Genomic DNA, 20,815 nt, shown 5'->3' with positions numbered 1-20,815 from the left:
ATCTGGATGAGCTGGTATTTCAAGTGTGGTGTTAAATAAATGTGCCAATGAAGTAACTAAACCCCTTACCTATCTTATCAACTGTAGTATTAATGAAAACATGTACCCAAATGCCTTAAAAATAAGTGTAATACAGCCAGTCCATAAAAAGGGAAGTAAAGTAGTTGTTTCAAATTATACATCGATATCACTAATCCCTACCTTCAGTTATCCTATCACAACTCACAACATTTTTCTCAAGACAGAAAATGCTTACCGAATCGCAGCATGGGCTTAGGAAAGACCACTGCTGTTACCAGTTTCTTCCATGAAGTATATTGCAATACAGAACAGGGTATGCACACAGCCGGAATATTCCTTGACCCGAGCAAAGCTTTTGACTCAGTAAACCACGAGCTTCTCTTAAAAAACTGCTGGCCTACAATATCAGTGATGTGTCAGCGAAACTTCTATCCACCTATCTGGTGACCGGAAACAGTGTAGCAAACTTGCACATCAGAGTGACAATAAGATCTTAACTCTTACATCCACTAGTGAAACAGTGACACAGGGAGTCCCTCAACACTCAATTCTTGGACCTTTCCTCTTTTTAGTATATATTAATGACATTGTACACCCATAAACTCGCATTGGAAATTATGCTGATGACACCTCAGTTTTATTTCATGGTAAAGATTGTGAGAAACTGAAATTTTCAGCAAGTAATGGGATACTAGAATTCAGTTCATATTTTCATGCACAAGTATTAAAGGTCAATGTAAATAAATCCCAGATGCTAATATTTGCAACTGGCAGCTCATACCACTCATGTGTAAATGAGGTATGTGGCACAGTGGCAGAGGAAGCAAACAAGTGTAAATTCCTAGGGGTTCATCTGGACTCAAACCTCCGATGGATTAGCCACATTAACACTGTATGTAAAAAGGTCAGCAATGGGCTGTATCTTCTTAGCCAACTGTCCAAAATGGTGCCCACCCACACGCTTAAAACTGTCTATTATGGGACAATCTATCCCATCTCAGCTACTGTACAGAAATATGGGGTTGTGTTGCAGACATTCACCTTGACAGAGTACTATTGCTACAAAAAGGAGGGTTAAGGATTATACATGGACTACGCTATAGACTCTTGCCACTATGTTTTCAGGCAACACAAGTACTTCACCATATACTCTTTGTATCTTTATAAATTAATTACTTTTTTGGTATCTCAGAAAACTGAAGTAACTAAACGTAGTGATATATATGACCACAACACCAGATCCTAAGAGAATTATTACTGACAAAGAACAATATTAAAAATGACGGACCAGAGCCCATATACCAATGGACTGATATGGTATAATAAACTGCCAGAGTCAATGAAAAATAGTAATAAAAAGCTATTCAAATCAAAAGTAAAAGAATTCTTATTTGAAAAGTGTGTCTAATCATTCGCCGAATTTTAAATGATTAAGTTTAAGAGCTGTATAAAATGTATAAAAAATAATTGGCTATATTAATATGTGTAAGATTTAGTGTATTTTGACAAGCATCAAGTGGCTTTCACGTCCAGATGTTTCAGCTGCTGAGAACTCTTCTGGGTTGTATGGGTGTGGACCACGCCCATACAACCCGGAAGAATTCTCAGCATCAATTTACTGTTTAATCACTACCTGTACGGCTAAGATCTAAATGTATTTTATGATTGTAACTGCACTTGATGTTTGCAAAAAGCATCATATTGATGACTCTACACAAAAAATCTAACTAAATAAATAAATTACTAAATTGTACCAATGTATTACACTATATATCATCTGTCGTATAGTTATGGGTAAAACAAATTGTCTGATGTATGATTTACACAGAATATTAAATTGCAGTACACAGTGCAACTAAATACATAATATTTAAGCTAAACTAAACCACGAAAAAAACACAAACACTCACAATAAACTCAGACTGACTTTTTGAAAAGTTACAGTCAAATGAGAACTGTCCGCTCTTGTCCATCAGTGTTGGAATAAACAACTTTCTCTTCGCTACAGACTTAGCTTCAATAGACTTATCCTTCACTGCAGGCCAAATCCAAAATTTGCCACTTTTTTCCATGTAAAGTAATGTTACACTTATTATCTACATGCTTAACTTTCGCAATGTATGACCGAGTCGCAGGTGATTCTGTCCCTATCACTGGAAGAAAAGCTTCAACAAAATCTTCAACACTTATATTCAACTGATTGTGTCGCCACAACTTTTAAACAGACTTTCTTTGACACAATACAAATAAAGTAATGACTGCAACTTGGGAATGGGACAGACTCCAGACAATATCTGTTCCAGCATTTCAACATTTTCTGCAATTCTTTCCTTGGGAACATAAGTCACTCTAGTTGACTTCATGCAGTGTCCGGCACAATCAGAAAAGTTCTCTGCGGTTTGTACATTGAAATCCTCAGATTTCACCCTGTTCCAGACCGCTCTCTTTATAGGCCCACCTACACCAGCAGCAGCACCCTTGCCATGTGCTGTGGTAAAAAAACACCACCTCCATTCTACAGACCTAATCAACATATTTCCTAAAAATGTCATATTTTTAAGTGTGAATTTTTTTTAAACTGCCCAGCACATCCATCAGAAAATATGCGTAGCTCATTAATTTGTGGATGCTTCATTTTCAACATTTTTATGACCTCTAATAAAAATGCCCAAACTGAGAGTTTGCCATGATGTAGTTCATCACTCACAACCACCAAATACTCAGTGCCAGTCTCCAACCATGCCACTGCTGTAAATATGGTAAGTTGATCATATGACCAAGAATTTTGTCCTGCATGTAAGTACATGATTTTCTGAAAAATCATTTTGCAGACCTACAGCATTTGGTGTGACTTTGGTGTCTGGAAATGTTATGATTGTGTCTGCTTCACAAAACAATGATAGGTGAACACTGGTAGTGTGCAATATCCTGGAGTACATCTTTTACACTACCAGCTTCAGTAACAACTGAAATCCATACCTCTTCTCCTTTTCATAGCTTCCAAAATACTCTCTCATATATGTTACTTTCACCTATAAGATTAATTAGTCTTGTACCACTGGCTTTTACAATTAACAGAATTTCGTGCCTTACACTTTTCATTGCCTGTACTACAAACAGATTTAGAAACCAGTGTTTTGGTAGTATTTGGGAAATTTGGAAATTCATCACAAACATTTTACAAGAAACTCCATATTTGCATGGTACTTACAGATACAGACATTATGTAGCATTTTTGATGTTGGTAAAACATGAATCAAAAAATTTGTTTTTTTCACCACAGCTGTAAGCTGCAGAAAGTCAGATGTAAGAAGTTCACATGCTTCAATAACTGTTGTCAACGTTATTCTCATCTGCACATTACACTTTTCTTTGGTAATCATATTTCTAACAACCAGACAATCTCCCTCTTGCAAGACCTCCTGAGATGTCATCTCTTGAGAAAAAATTTTGGACTTGTGAAATAAGTTCTTTAGTATTAACTTTATTCCCATGCAGTGATATTTTCGTTCTGGAAGAAGATGAAGTGTCAATTTCTGGATATTCTGATAACTTTTCACCATGGCTCTTCTTTTACTGGAGCTCTTGGGCAATGTTTCCTTTGTTCTACTGGCTGCCTTTCCTAGCGAACTCACTGACTTGCATTGTTGAACTAGTGAGTTACATACCTGTTCTTTCTTATTCATTATGTAGCATTATTTTCATTCTCTTTCACTTTGTTTCTTTAATTTATGAAGTGCCCAACTGCCAGTCTTTGTTTTTCTTATCATTTGCCTTCCTTTCTTTTCACACTTCCTTTAGTTTTCTAAATGCAGCTGAAACACTTCATTTTTCTTCAACTTTTCTCTAAACTTTTGGACTCTAGCCTTTGATGCCATTGTTGCTATGTACTGTAATCTAAAATTTAAGAAAATATCTTTATTATGATGTTTGGCAAAATTAGTGCCCAAAACATGTACCTTCATTCTAAAACAATTTCTCTTAACCTGTTTTCTGGTATAGCTTCAGACATGGTAGAGAATGTAGTTTGTAATGACCCACTTGTAACACACAAATCTCATTCTTTAAATACTTTAATTTCACCAGGAGAATAATAGCGGAGTTCTTTACATACACTAGCTTATTTTCACAATATTCCCTTGTACAATTACATAAATTACTTTTGGTCAAGAAAATTTAATGATGTTTTAATGTTACAGGTGGGGCAATGTGTACTGAAATCAAAATAATTAATTTGGAAAACAATACTTACATCAAATGAATTTATAATGCACAAAGCTACTTCTTACCGACTTGCTTTTTAGCAGCTTGTGACTTGTGCTCTAAAGAATGGTCCACTGGACTACAAACAAGGTTGCAATGATACACTGTTCCAATGTTTTTGATCATCAGAAAAAAGCAATAACAGATGGTCACAGTTGTGTGTTCTACAATGAAAGTTGTGTAAAACGATAATTGCATGATAAAATATATACTTTTAACCTTATTTTACTCAAATTTGAAAACTGTATCTCAATAAATGTACTTTCATTGAAACGTCCCTTTTTTCTTGGAACTGCTCATAATTGGAAAATTAAAAAACAAACTAGAGAATTAATAAAACATGGAAGAAATTGATTGAGAATGTATGAATGAATTACACATTACAGAGGAAAGTTTTTAACTACTAGACAGAATGTAAGGATTCTGCCACAACAAAACTTTTCAACTTAGATATGCAGACCTGGGGTTTATAAAACAACATTTTACAGCTTTGCTGGAAACCTTTTGAAAAATTAAACCTGCTAAATTGTTGCAGCTTTCTGTACAACACCTAAGGAAGTGTTATCAAGTGCAAATCATTTTTTCTGGCTAATGTTCACTGAATGAATGTTGTTTCTTCTGAATTAGTCAACATTGCCAACAACAAATCCCATAATGGGATATATCTACAGGGATGGCACAAATATAATTCCAAGACATCCGAAGAACAGACTACACAAAGTTCATGAACTGACACCACAGATCTACCTATATATCATTGCCCCAAAATATAATACTGTATGAGATGAGACAATGAAAGTACACAAAGTAAACAAGTCTCTGTGTTTCAGTGTCTGAGGCAGTGAAAATTACTCTTGTAGTGAAGGCAGCAGTATTCAGTATCCGCACACGATATTGAATGTGATATTTCCAAGAAAGCTTTCCATTTATGTCAGTCCTAAGAACTTGAAATAGCCAACTTCACTTATCAACCAGCTTCGTGCAACAAGACTTCGCTTTTTCATGAATTACATGGTAAAAACTTCATGCATTACTTTTGTCTCTGTTAAGAATTAATATGGTTTCTGAAAGCCAAATGTTGATGTTACACATATATCATAACACGTCTCAGACAAAAAGAGAACAACTTTTGGATCATTTGTAATTTTTAATGGTGTATCATTGATGTATATATCCCTCCTCAAGGAACACCGCTTTAATGCAGCACTGTCCATGTGGGTGAGGAGGATTGTGTGCTCTGGATCCAGAGGGCTATGCCAGTGGTAGCTTAGCTACCAGAAGGGTCACCCAAGCCAGACAGGCCAAAGAGGAGGAGCCAAACAAAGTGTGTCCCACAACGGCCTATTGCTCCCCCTTTCCTATCCCAAACCTGTCCTCACCATGTCCTTTTCCTGTCATTTCCTGTTATATGAATAAGACCTCAACAGCAGCAACAGCGGAGAAAGAGTCTTTCGGAACAGTGAAGCTGGCAGAAGAGTCATCTTTTCTCTTTGGGTACAAAAAAAGAGTACAAGTAGCGACTGTACCCCAGAGGGGTGGCTACAGGCAGCGTCTGACTCCTAATGAGCGGCTGATTTTAGGTTGGTTGGTTGGTTTGTGGGATTAAAGGGACCAGACTGCTACGGTCATCGGTCCCTTTTTCCAAGTACTAAAAACACCCACAGAGAAGAAAAACTTAACAGAATACAGCACAGACGACACAGAACAAGAGAACCTGAGACAAAGACCAGACAAAACGAACTAAAATCACACAGTGTGTGACGGTGGTTGGCCGACCATAGAAATAAAAAAAGGAAAAGCCAACCACTTAAAACACATTAAAAAATCAGTTTAAAACCGGAGGCCAAAGGCCAAAATCAACACAAAACAATAAGATAAAACAGAAACACTTACATTAAATGATAAAAAACCCCTGCCCGAATAAAACGTAAAACGAAGTCAGCCATAGCAGAGTCATCTGTTAAAAGGGCAGGGAGCGTGTCAGGCAGTGCGAACGACTGCCTGAGCACAGCTAAAAGCGGACACTCCAATAAAATATGGACCACGGATAAAACGGAGCTGCAGCGACAGAGAGGTGCGTCCTCACAGCGCAATAAGTGGCCGTGCGTAAGCCGAGTGTGCCCAATGCGCAGCCGGCAGAGGACAACAGAATCCTTGCGGGAGACCCGCATGGACGACCGCCACACAGTCGTCGTCGCCTTGATTGGACGGAGTTTGTTGGGCGTGGGCAGATTGCGCCATTCAGCGTCCCAAACCGAAAGAACTTCGCGGCGTAAGACTGCCCGCAAATCAGTCTCCGGGAGGCCAATCCCCAGAGATGATTTACTAGAGGCCTCTTTCGCCAGGCGGTCAAGATTCTCATTGCCACGTATCCCAACATGGCCTGGGGTCCACACAAAGACCACAGAGCGGCCGCAACGCGCAAGAGTATGCAGGGACTCATGGATAGCCATCACCAGACGAGAACGAAGGAAACACTGGTCGAGAGCTTGTAAACCGCTCAGAGAATCGCTACAGTAACGAAGGACTCACCTGAGCAGGAGCGGATATACTTTAAGGCTCGAAAGATGGCGACCAGCTCAGCAGTGTTAACGCTGCAGCCAGCCGCTAAGGAACGTTGTTCGGAATGGTCCCCTAGAGTGAGCGCATAACCGACTCGACCAGCAACCATCGACCCGTCAGTGTAAACGATGCCAGAGCCCTGATACGTGGCCAGGATGGAATAAAAGCGGCGGCAGAAGGCCTCTGGAAGGACTGAGTCCTTCAAGCCCTGTGCCAAGTCGAGCCGAAGGCAAGGGCGAGGCACACACCATGGGGGCGTGCGCAGAGGTGCCCGGAAAGAAGGTGGAACAGGGAAAAACCCAAGCCCAGAGATGAGCTCTTTGACGCGCACGGCGATCGGACAACCCGACCGGGGCCGACGTTCTGGCAGATCGATGACTGACTGAGGGGACAGGACACGGTAATTTGGATGCTCGGGCAAGCTAAAAACATGGGCAGCATAAGCAGCCAGTAATTGTTGGCGTCGTAACCGCAGTGGAGGGACACCTGCCTCCACTAGTATGCTGTCCACAGGGCTGGTGCGGAAAGCACCAGTGGCAAGGCGTATGCGCTGTGGAGAACTGGATCCAGCACCCGCAACGCAGATGGGGATGCTGAGCCGTAAGCCAGGCTCCCATAATCCAGACGGGACTGGATTAACGCCTGGTAGAGCCGCAACAGGGTAGATCGGTCAGCAACCCAGCGGGTGTGGCTCAAGCATCTCAGAGCGTTTAGATGCCGCCAACACGCCTGTTTAAGCTGCCGGATATGAGGCAGCCAAGTCAACCGGGCATCGAAAACCACCCCCAAAAACCTGTGTGATTCCACCACTGAAAGAAGTTCGCCGGCAAGATAAAGCCGCGGCTCCGGGTGGACAGTACGTCGCCGGCAGAAATGCATAACGCAGGTCTTGGCTGCCAAAAGCTGGAACCCATGAGCTACAGCCCAAGACTGCGCCTTGCGGATAGCGCCCTGTAGCTGACGTTCAACAGCTGCAATGCCAGTAGAGCTGTAGTAAAGGCAGAAGTCGTCAGCATACAGGGAAGCGGAGACAGAATTTCCCACGGCCGCAGAGAGCCCGTTAATGGCTATTAAAAACAGGCAGACACTTAAAACAGAACCCTGTGGCACACCGGTCTCCTGGACGTGGGAGGAACTATATGAGGCCGCGACTTGCACGCGGAAGGTACGATACGACAGAAAATTTCTGATAAAGATCGGCAGAGGGCCCCGAAGACCCCATCCATGAAGCGTAGAAAGGATGTGATGACGCCATGTCGTATCGTACGCCTTCCTCATGTCGAAAAAGACAGCGACCAGGTGCTGACGGCGGGCAAAGGCAGTACGGATGGCCGACTCAAGGCTCACCAGATTGTCGGCGGCGGAGCGGCCTTTACGGAACCCACCCTCAGACGGGGCCAGAAGGCCCCGAGACTCCAGTACCCAATGCAAGCGCTGGCTCACCATCCGTTCGAGAAGCTCGCAAAGAACGTTGGTGAGGCTAATGGGGCGGTAGCTGTCCACCTCCAAAGGGTTCTTGCCCGGTTTCAAAACGAGGATGACAATGCTCTCCCGCCATTACGACGGAAACTCACCCTCGACCCAGAGACAGTTGTACAGGTCGAGGAGGCGTTGCTTGCAGTCCACTGAAAGGTGTTTCAGCATCAGACAGTGGATGCTATCTGGCCCGGGAGTGGTATCGCGGCAGGGCACTGTGAAATTCCCACTAACTGAATGGAGCATTGTAGGATTCAGAAGTGTGGGTGCGAAAAGAAAGGCTCCGACGTTTGATCCGCTCTATAATGGAGCGGAAGGCCAGGAGGTAATTCGCAGAAGCGGAACTCATAGCAAAATGTTCTGCTAAAAGGTTTGCAATGACGTCGGAGTCAGTACAAACTGCTCCATTCAGTGAGAGCGCAGGGACGCTGACAGGTGGCCGATAGCCGTAGACGCGTCGAATCTTGGCCCAGACATGCGATGGAGGGACATGGAGGCCAATGGTGGACACATACCGCTCCCAGCACTCCTGCTTGCTTTGGCGGATAAGGCGGCGGGCCCGCGCACGCAGCCGTTTGAAGGTGATGAGGTGTTCAATGCAGGGATGTCGCTTGGGACGCTGTAGCGCCCGCTGGCGATCTTTAATCGCTGCAGCGATCTCAGGCGACCACCAAGGCACAGTCCGCCGCCGAGGAGACCCAGAGGAACGGGGAATGGCAGATTCGGCGGCAGTAACGATGCTGGTGGTGACCGATTGAACCACCGCATCAATGTCATCATTAGAGAGAGGCTCAATAGCGGTAGTGGAGGAGAACAAGTCCCAGTCAGCCTTATTCATAGCCCATCTGCTAGGGTGCCCAGAAGAGTGACGCTGTGGTAGTGACAGAAAGATCGGAAAGTGGTCACTACCACACAGGTCGTCATGCACGCTCCATTGGACAGACGGTAAGAGGCTAGGGCTACAGATTGAAAGGTCAATGGCTGAGTATGTGCCATGCGCCACACTGAAGTGTGTGGGGGCACCATCATTTAAAATCGAGAGATCGAGCTGCGACAATAAATGCTCAACGGTGGCGCCTCGACCTGTTGCCACTGACCCACCCCACAGGGGGTTATGGGTGTTGAGGTCGCCCAATAGCAAGAAAGGTGGCAGCAATTGGGCTATCAGCGCAGCCAGGACATGCTGCGAGACATCACCATCCAGTGGAAGGTAAAGACTGCAGACGGTAACAGCCTGTGGCGTCCACACCCGAACAGCGACCGCCTCTAAAGGTGTTTGGAGAGGGGCAGACTGACTGTACAGAGTGTGAAGGACATAGAGGCAGACGCCACCAGACACCCTTTCATATGCTGCCCGGTTCTTATAATAATCCCGATAGCCAAGGAGGGCGGGGGGGTTCGCATTGCTGGAAACCAAGTTTCCTGAAGAGCAATGCAGAAGAAAGGGTGAAGGCTGATAAGTTTTTGGAGCTCAGCTAGATGGTGGAAAAAACCGCCGCAGTTCCACTGGAGGATGATATTGTCCATGGCTGAGAAAGGCGTGAAAGGACTGGGAAGGAAATTTACGCCGCTTGTTCTCTCACTGCCACCAATTCAGTACCCGTGCGACTGGCATCCATGGCGTCTGAGGGACTGGCGAGATCAAGGTCCTCAGCGGACGCTAGAATCTCGACCTCATCCTCAGACGCAGAGCGCGAAGGGTGCGGTGGGGTTGGTGCCACCGCAAGTTCTTTGGCCTTAGAGGTCTTTCTCTTGGACTTCTCTCGCTGAACCTTGGGTTTCACCGGCTGGGAAGGCTTCACCGATTCAGTCTCCGGGACGGAGGCGGATCGTGAAGCCCTACGCCCGGCCGCTGGTGAGGACTTATGCCACTGTCGGCCGTCATCCTTCCCACTGGTGGAACCCTGGGAAGGGAGGGTCCCAAGGGAACTCTTACGGGCGAGAGTAGCCGAAGAAGTTAGACGCTTCTCCGGCTGAGAAGCGGGGACGGACGTCCCCGACGGGTGGGAGGATGTTGCTCCTGAGGTAGGTGGTGCAGGAGCAACTGGTGGGGTAGAGCCCCCCCCCCCCCCCCACAGGCAAGGGGGCAGGAGGAGTCATACTGCTTATCGAGCTGGCTGGAAGTCTTGAAACTGATGCGGCTAGCACAGTCGTTGTAGCAGCTGCGTAAGAAGATGTCATTCTCACAGGATGGAGTCTGTCATATTTCCTTTTGGCCTCAGTATAGGTCAGCCGGTCCAGGGTCTTATATTCCATGATTTTGCGCGCTTTCTGAAAGACTTTGCAGTCAGGCGAGCAAGGGGAATGATGCTCTCCGCAGTTGACACAGATGGGAGGCGGGGCACATGGAGTATTGGGATGTGATGTGCGTCCGCAATCTCTACTTGTGAGGCTGGAAGTGCAGCGGGAAGACATATGCCCGAACTTCCAGCACTTAATGCACCGCATCGGGGGAGGGATACAGGGCTTGACGTCACAATGGTAGACCCTCACCTTGACCTTCTCCGGTAATGTATGACCCTCGAAGGCCAAGATGAAGGCACCGGTAGCAACCTGATTGTCCTTCGGACCCCGATGAACGCGCCGGACGAAATGAACACCTCTACGCTCTAAGTTGGCGCACAGCTCGTCATCAGACTGCAAAAGTAGGTCCCTATGGAAAATAACTCCCTGGACCATATTTAAACTCTTATGTGGTGTAATGGTAACGTGAACATCCCCCAACTTGTCACAAGCAAGTAACCTGCGTGACTGGGCGGAGGATGCCGTTTGTATCAGTACTGACCCAGAGCGCATTTTGGACAAGCCCTCCACCTCCCCAAACTTGTCCTCTAAATGCTCGATGAAGAACTGAGGCTTTGTGGATAGAAAAGACTCCCCATCAGCTCTTGTGCAAACTAAGAATCGGGGCGAATAACTATTACCTCCATCCTGAGACTTACGCTCCTCCCACGGCGTGGCCAGAGAGGGGAAGGTTTTCGGATCGTACTTTTGAGCATTAAATTGAGCCCGAGAACGCTTAGAGACTGCTGGCGGCTGGCCGCCAGCGAGAGATGATGTACCATGCTTCATTGCGGGTCATCCGCCCTGATGCCACCTACTCCGACCAAGGGCCCTCCCCACGGGCGCCACCCAGCCGCAGCAATAGCCACCTGGCAGGATGTCCATTGCCGGGAGTCCTGATGCCCCAGGGAGATGGGCATCTACTCCTTGGCATAGGTGGGGAGTTAACGGCGCAGGCATCAGTAGAGAGATCCCTGTGTTGTCAGGGGGCTACAACCAACAGGGTACATGGCGGCCCCACCACAACGGACTGGCTACTGTGCTGGATCTTAGGTGCAAAAATGTCCAAGGTCCTCGTCGCAGTTAAAAGCAACACTGCAGAGTGCAGCATGGTAATCACACCCAGTGACGTATCCCCGCCCAAGAGACGGAAAACGAGCGGGACACCATTGCAACGACGAAAAAGTCGGCTAAAGGTCTCAATGCACGACGGATACAGTGACCATGTAAGGTGCCCTTCCCCAATTGGCTCGCTCTTCGGAATCATTTAGAAAGATGGAGGTCAAACCCGAGAGGGGACCATCACATAAGGCCGAAACATTTGAGACTCCTTTTAGTCGCCTCTTACGACAGGCAGGAATACCGCGGGCCTATTCTTACCCCCGAACCCGCAGGGGGGGAAGCTGATTTTAGGCTGGGCATACTACTGCCTATGTGGAAAGTAACAGGAAACTGCCACATTACATTCCCCAGCAGTACATGGTATGTATCTCCATATGAAAGATTCCAGAGTTAAAACTTCCCCTCATTCGGATCTCTGAGAGTAGACGTATTTGAAAAGAAGAAAGAGACAGTGAAGGTAGGAAAGATAAGTATTGGAACATGGAATGTGAGGACACTGCTGCAAGCAGGAAAGCTAGAGAATGCAAAACAAGAGATGTAAAGGAACAGATTAGATGCCCTTGGTTTGTGTGAAATGAGATGGGGAGAGAATGGGGAGATAGAAAGGGGAGATTATAAGCTCTTTTATTCCAGGGGAAATCAAGATTGGTGAAAATGGAGTAGGAATATTGATAGGGCAAAAACTGAAAAACAAGGTAATGAAGGTACAATATATTGATGGAAGACTGATGATGATATGACTGAAGGATAGTTCAAAAGATTTGGTGTCAATACAGGTATATATGCCAACCAGCCACCATAGAGATGAGGAAGTGGAAGAATATTATGAGAAAATACAAGAACTCATTGAGAAAGAAAACAAATGCCTGCATTATCATCATGGGGGACTGGAATGCAGTGGTGGGTGAAGGAAGAGATGAAGATACAGTAAGAAAATTTGGATTAGGAATAAGAAATGAGAAAGGTGAATGACTAATCAGATTCTGTACAGAAAATTCATTAGCAGTGGGTAACACATTATTTAAACACCACAAAAGGAGATGTTACACATGGATATAACATTTGAATAGGGAAAGATATCAGTTGGCCTACGGCCTGATACAAAAAAGGTTTAGGAACTATCTGAAGACAGCCAAAGCTCATCCAGGAGTGGATATAAATTCAAACCACAACCTAGTAGTGGGATAAATACAAGTGAAGTTGAAAAAAGTCTGGAGAGGTAAAACAAAAGAAAGACTAAACATAGAAAGACTCAAAGAGGTAGGAAAGGCATCAGATTTGGAAAACAGATTCATGGAAAAATGGGAAAGAGGTAGTGTTGATGAAAGTGTTAATGATAAATCGATAAAAATGAGGGAAGGACTCACAGACTCTGCCAAAGTAGTAACAGGAATCAGAGTACTCTAAAGTACCAGGAACAAATGGATAACAGAAAACATGCTGAAAAAGATGGAGGAGCATAGAAAGCCAAAAAAGGTAGAAACTGAAGAAGACAAAAAGAGGTACAGGAAACTGAACAATGAATTAAGAAGAGAAACTGAAGAAGCAAGGGAAAAATAGATAAAACAGAAATGCGACAAAATGGAGAAAGAGGGAAAGTATGAAATTATGTATAGACTGGCCAGTGAGATAGTTTTTGAATGTAAAAGAAAGAGGAATAACAAGGAAATAGAAAGAGTGGATGGTACTCTAGCAGAAGAACCACAGGAGGTTTTGAACAGATGTCTGTATAAGGAGGATGGAATACAAAGCAAAATTAAGGTTGAAGAGGAGCAATTTGTGCCGGAAGATGGAAAGGTATTCACCATCTTGGAAGCAGAAGTAGAAAAGGCACTGAAGGAGATGATGAATAGGAAGGCATGTGGAATTGATGATTTGCCAACAGAACTGCTGAGTCTGGGAAACAAGGCAAGAAAAGAAATGGTCTACCTCTATAACGAGATATATGACAAGGGGAATGGCCTGAGGACTTCCTTGCAACAGTTATGATACCAATAGAGAAAAAGATAAACACTAAAAAATGTGAAGAGCATAGGACCACCAGTCTGATTTCTCATGCAGCTGAAATGTTGCTGAGAGTGTTGAATAGAAGGCTATATGGCAAGCTGGACAGAAGGATTGCAGAGAGGAAAAGGAACAAGAGATGTCCTTGGCTGTCAAGAACTATAGGGGAAAGGCATATGGAAAAAGGTAGAGAAACATTTGCTGTTTTTATAGATTTAGAAAAGGCTTTTGACAGGTCAGTGGCACAAGCTGATGGATGTTTTGAAGAGGAAAGGAGTGGATTGGAAAGAGAGACGACTGACACAGAATCTGTATTTATGCCAGAAAGTAAGGATAAGGATTGGAAATGAAATGACAGAAGGAAGCAGCATTGCACGAGGTGTTAGACAAGGTTGTTGCCTTTCCCCACTGTTTTTTAACGCGTACCTTGAGGAGATTATTGTGAAAGGCTTAAGTGGGAAAAGGAGAATATGTATTGGTGGAAGGAGAATAGAATGTATACGATTTGCTGATGACATGGTATTAGTGGCAGAAAGTGAGTGGGCAGTGAATAACATGCTGAAAGATCTGAATGAAGCTTGTGTGGAATATGGAATGCAAATAAACACAGCAAAAACAAAGAGTATGGTCATCAGTACAAGACACAGACTGTCCAATATTAAAATAGGACAATCTACCATTAGCCATTAAATATCTTGGAAGCACAATAACTGAAGACTTGAGATGTCACCAGGAGTGAAAGCTCAAATTGCCATAGCGAAGGAGGCATTCAACAGAAAGAGGAGACTCTTATGTGGCAAATTAGATAAAGGTCTAAGGAAAAGGCTTGGCAAATGTTTTGTCTGGCGTGTGGCACTATATGGGGCAGAAACATGTACACTGAGATGAGAGGATGAAAAAAGGTTAGAAGCATTTGAAATGTGGATGTGGAGAAGAATTGAGAGAATAAGCTGGATGGAAAGAGTGAGTAATGAAAGTATTGGAAAGGGTTGGTGAGTGAAGATGTCTGCTGAAGGTTGTAAGAGAAAGGAAAAAGAACTGGTTGGGACATTCATTGAGAAGGAAGTGCTTACTAGCAGATGCTTTGGAATGACTGGTTTGTGGAAGAACATCAGAGGAAGAAGGGGATACAAGATGATACACGACAAAGGAAAGAGGAAATTATGCAGACCTGAAGAGGATGGCAGAAGACCGGACAGACTGGAGAACTACCATGTGAAAACCTGCCTTTTGACAGAACACTGATGATGATGTATACATCAAAAAAGCAACAGGCTTCGAGCAAAACAGTGGCATGCCAACCTCTCCCCAACAGTTTCCATCATTACAGTGTCGAATCTCTTAAATGTTTATCGACACTGAATAACAACCTTTTGTTTCCTACTTCCCAGATATGTGAACCATTGTTGAGCTCTTTTCTTAATCCCATATGATGAAGTATTTCACAGTCCACACAAGCATATACTATTATTAAATCAAAGAAAAATTCTTACCTATTGTTTAGCCCTGATAGTGCCTCACAGGCAAAAAAAGTAGACTGCTTTTTATGTGGATACTCCTCTCCTGAGCCATACTGCAAATGAGGCAACAAATTATATGTACCAAGATGCACCACTACCCTCTTGTACATTGCCTTTTCAAAAACAACTGGTAAACATTACAATAAGGGAATACAGGTACTAGGAGCTGAGATTTTTCTAGAAATTTGCTATTACATTTGCGGCCAAGTCTGTTAATCAACTGAAGGATTCCATTTATAAATTTACAGTCACCCTTGATACTGAGCCTTGCCCAAATATTCTTGCATGAAGCTTCAATCCTTATCCCAGTGGATTTGACTTTGTTTCTGCAAAGAGTAGGCCTACATCATGTGTCCATTTTCCACTAGCTTATCCTTCAGATATAAACTTAGATGTAGCAGAAAAATCTTACGGGGATTGGGGGGGGGGGGGGGCGCTCGAAAAATGAATTTTTCCCTCTGAAAATGCTGCTGGTTTTTGGAAATTCTTCACACATTAAAATTTTGTCCACCCTTTACAGAAATGATGCTATGAGTGTAGAGCATGAGTCCTGGGAATCTTCATACAAGTAACAGAACGTAATACACATAGAAGGCAAGAAATGGCATTTAACAGTTTATCAGTACAAAAAGGTTTGTAAAAAGGGTAATCATATACTATGCCATCATGTATACACAGTCTTCATGTGATTCAAGAATGGATTTACTTGTATCAACAGAAGTTACGAGTATTAATGTTGAAAAGAGGCCATCCAAAACTCTTTAACCAAGGGATTCAGCCTTTATTCATCATAGAAATAGAGAATAGTTATCATCAAGAGATAGATATAAACCAGAGAACTAGACATGCGTGTCTGTTGTGCAATTTAACATCTACATAGATGATTTGGTGAGCACCTGGAAAAAACAAAACAGGCTGCAGGGGACAGTACATACATAACATCTCTCAAGCGCAGAATATAATTTACAGCTTTCCATCTACACTGTCATCAAAATCTGATTGCAGATAATGCTGACAATCTAGTGATGTAAGCAGTGACTGGGAATGAGATGTGGAAAGCTCACTTTCAGGATCTTGTTCAAAGACTTAATGCTGCCATTTTTACTATTCGAACGGTATCCGAATTGAGTGACAGTTCGACAAGAAAATTAGCCTACTTTGCTTATTGTCATTCACTTATGTCATATGGTATTATATTTTGGGGTAACTCTTCCCATTCTAAAAGGATATTTATGACTCAAACGGGTGGTTTGTGTAATAAGTGGTGTAAGTTCACGAACCTCTTGTTGACCCCTGTCCACGAGTCAAGGTTTTTGACATTGGCCTCTTGTTAAAAATATTAGCCTATTCCCAATAATAAGTAGCTTTCACTCACTTAATACTCAGCAGAAATCAAACCTGCATTTGGATCAGACTTCCTTAACTCTTGTGCAGAAAGGTGTGCAGTTGACTGCTACCACTCGAATTCAAAAATCTTAGCAGTAATCCATACAATTTCAAATCAAAACTGAAGAGTTTCCTCATGGATCACTCCTAATCTGATGAGTTCCTTGAAAAATTAAGCTAATTCTTGATGAATTGTTGATTTTGTTTACTTAAACTTATGGACTGACTTTTTTCGGGCTCATAAACATTTTTTATCTGTTATTACTTTTTATCTTGTAATCTCATGTACTGACTTGTTCCATGACCTTGGAGATTTGCTCCTACAGAACTTGACATAGAAAAAAAAGGAAAGAAGCATAATTTTTAATAATGAAGTCATTAGGACTGAAGCAGTTCAGAGAGTGCAAGAAAACTTGTCATATCCTTATAACAGGAACCATGTTGGCATTTGTATCAAAGAAATTTAGTGAAACTAGAGAATATCTCAACTCAAATTGACAGGCAGGGATGTGAATACCCCATGTCCTAAATATAAGTTCAATGTGCTACCTATGGTGCCATCCTATTCAAAAAAGAAATAGTGTGATGAGTATCAACAGATGCTTAGCAAATTCCTCAAGAAAGGAGGTGATAACTCTTAGCCTCCCTAAAGCCTCTTCTAAATGTACCACAACCGTCGATAACATTTCAGATTTTAAGTTCAAATGAATCACAGTCTCATTACACAACTCCAGCTAGCAATCTTCTGAGCGCCTTACACTCTGGATGAATATACACAATCTTAATTGCTTGAGAGAACTTCCTAATGTTTATAAGCAACACTTCAGCTTAGCAAATTTGCCAACGACTGTAGTGGTTATTTACGTTATTCTGTGACTTAATTACGCAACCATTACGTCCACGGAAGTTTTCAACTACCAAACTGCCGAAAAACCGACACACATTAGGCATGCGTCAATCAATAACACTATTCGATATCACCAGCTGCACATCAGAAATGGCCTTAACTGAACATTAAAACATATGCGTCATTCCTGCCTCTGCAGATCCTTTCTGCCAATAAGCCTCCGAGTAAACGACGACTACGTCTCAGTTCATAGGACAGATTTTGACGCGGAGTATTAGTGCTATACATCGTGTTACATAGATGTAATGCATCCCTCTACCATACATGGTTATTTATATGAATTCAGAAATGAATGTCAGTACCAAATCAAACGCATCAAAGCATCATTTTAAAATGGGAGTGGTAAACTACAATACCTGACTTTGCCTGAAAAATGCCAGTGTGACGGTTCCACCATAAGCCATATTCCCCTTTCATAAAAATGTAATACTGATCTGTGCGAAATAACTCAATAGATAAGTCATTAACTTTATATGTAGACATCATCAATATACTTTTCGTCTGTCAAACCCAAATGTCAATTAGTGTGCCGCCATATTTGAAACAATGTTGAGGCGTTAGCAAAGATGTTCTGTCCGCAAAGTATAAAATATAGCATCGATGTTTACTAATTGATCGTTTGTTCCGTAGTGTTAAAAAACTTCTGGATCTGCTCACTACATTTACATTACCACGGGAAACGAAAACTTGCGCATGCATCCTCTCTCCTTAAGAAGAACAGTTACTGCACCTCTGGAAAAACCCTACTGGCTCACTGGCCAGTCAGTCTTTTAATTTAGTTCCGTATCGTCCTTCGCCTCACTTACATGATGCAGGTATAGTCACAATATCGTACAGCAATAAGCACAGCGCAACTCTATAAATTAATATAAAATTAACATTTTAGAGTGTACTCAAAAATTGATACAATGAACTAATGCATTGATCTTATACATGCTCTCTCAACAAGTAAATATTAATTTGACATACATGCAGTAACTTTGAGAAACACATTAACACGTCCTTTAGAGTTAGACGAATATACAAACAAAATAAAAAAATCACGGTGAGCACAGCACGATTCGAATGACAATGAAAAAAATACAAGTATTTGTTAGGGATTCAAAATAATCTTTATTATAAAATCATTTATTTAACAGGTAATTTTTAAATTACAACTTAAAATTCCATCATCTTCTATTCCCCTGAAACTGTCAGGGCTTCTCCAGCTTCGTTCCATAATGGATCACATATTCTGAATTTTTGTTTCTCGAGCTCTTTCTAAATGTAGGTTCTTACTGGTAAGTGTGTTGTATTTATGGAAATCGGACTCTATGTGTAAGCTACTCATGTATGTTCTTGTATGCTGTACACTTCTGAATATGTACAAAGGTTGTACTGTATTGCATTGTGTTTGTGGAGAGTTGTTTGTAATAATTCTAATGATGTTTAAGTATAATTTAAAAATGTCTCTCAGCTGAGAGTTTGTTACACCACAAAACATTATTCCATAACATAAAATAGAAAGGAAATAAACAAAATACACTAATAATGCATACTCTATGTTACAAATTCTAGAAATTCCTCTCAGTGCAAAACACACAGAATTGAGTTTTTGAGCTATGTATATGACATGGTCTTTCCAGCTCAAGTCATGATCAATGCACATGCTCAAAAATTTTGTAGACCATACTTTCTCTATTTCCTGGTCACTCAATAATAAACGGTTATCATTCTTCTTATGTACTTTACTGAACTATATGCAATTAGTTTTAGTTAAGTGTTAATTTAATAGTAATGAACAACTGAAGTACATACTACAGATCTCATTGTGCTGTAGTGGATAAGGATTTTCTGTTATCACTTATATTTACAATTGTGACATGATTTTGGATTAACTGTTGAGGCATTTAATGCCATTTCTGTATATGAAGAATAATAGGGGGTCAAGAACACCACCGCATGGGACACGTGCTTCCACTTTCTCAGCATCTGTTACCAACGTTCTTTTTGCCTGTTTTGAGGTGAGATGAGTTGAACAACTTGAGTTCTTGCTTGGAGATACAGTTCAAACAATTTCCTTTGAATTCCTCTAATGCTTATTGGCTCTAGTTCATTAAGGAGAATTGTGTGGTTTACTGTATCTAAGGTGTTGGAAGGATCTAGGTTGATTCCTACTCTAACGTTCTGACAACATAAAGTGTGAGTGTGGGTATGGGTTATACTGATTTATTTCCCCAAACCACATTCCACTTCTCTATAAGGTGACTTACCTGCAATTTTGCAGCCTGTCTTCTTTACAGCTGGAAAATCTCTTGACTTCTTCTCCGTTGAATAGCGCAAGGTACAGGAACTATTAAACCCCTTTCTACTAATAAAATGAGTAGACATACAAACTTTCCTTTTCGTCAGTTAATGATGTATTTGACTTTCTTGCACAATATAATTCACACTTTCAACGTATATATGTAACTATCTGTAAGTACCTTGTACTGTCAAACATTAGAAAAAAATGAGTTACAGTTAAAAGAAAGTTGGCTTGACTACCATGACTTTCTTAAAATGAATCAGAAAATACGTCTTGCCTCTACCAAGGCTGAGTCAAGAGTCTACAAGAGTACTTTTTCAACTGTTCTTGTTTCATATAACAATAGCCAGTGACACAAAAGCACAAAGCTGCATATAAATTCCATGGTTCTTCCACACAAACTCGCTAACACGTCTGCAGATTGCTCGGCAGGTACTTGTCGGTGCCGTTCGACCGCTGTGTCTACTTTCTTCCCGCGACTGATTTTAAACCTGGACACAAAAACAGTGTACTCCCTGCCGCCGTTGGATAAGCAGCTGCCAGCAGCAAGTCGTATACTCTTAGCTCACTTATTTGTTACATAGTTTAATTCTTAATTTCTTTGCATGTTTTTGGTACTTGCATTGTTTAATTCATAAATTTCGGGCGTATTATAGTATTTGAGAGTGTAGCATCGCGTTTTAGTACCTGAATAGTGTAAAATCGTGTAGTCTCCTTCCGCCGCCGAGCAGTGTGTCAGCAGTGCGCAAGTAGCAGCATTACTGCATCTATTAGGCAATCTTGTATTTTAATAACCGTTTAAATTTTGTGTCGAATTTTTTGTGCTCTCTGTAGATTAGTTCAGACGTTCTTTGCACAACAGTTTTTAGCATGGATAGGGACTGTAACTGCTGTGTTCGGATACAGGCTGAGTTGGCATCCCTTCGCTCCCAGCTTCAGGCAGTGTTGGCTTGAGGCCGTTGCCAATGGGCATCCGGATGGGGG

The 20,815-nt window shown here is 42.3% G+C and overlaps 1 protein-coding gene across 1 annotated transcript in view; it reads right to left on the bottom strand.

Annotated features, from left to right (window-relative positions):
• The window catches only part of LOC124787735 (phosphatidylinositide phosphatase SAC2), a 391,111-nt gene extending 373,025 nt beyond the window's left edge, over positions 1-18,086 (bottom strand). Inside the window, exon 1 of the mRNA XM_047254587.1 lies at positions 17,901-18,086. Within this exon, the coding sequence (XP_047110543.1) occupies positions 17,901-18,030 (130 nt within the window). The 5' untranslated portion in view covers positions 18,031-18,086. The remainder of the gene's footprint in view (positions 1-17,900) is intronic.
• Positions 18,087-20,815: the final 2,729 nt, after the last annotated feature.

This window comes from Schistocerca piceifrons, chromosome 3, assembly GCF_021461385.2.
Source record: "Schistocerca piceifrons isolate TAMUIC-IGC-003096 chromosome 3, iqSchPice1.1, whole genome shotgun sequence".
In the NCBI taxonomy this organism is placed as follows: domain Eukaryota; kingdom Metazoa; phylum Arthropoda; class Insecta; order Orthoptera; family Acrididae; genus Schistocerca; species Schistocerca piceifrons.
This window is presented reverse-complemented; position numbering and strand designations above follow the sequence as displayed.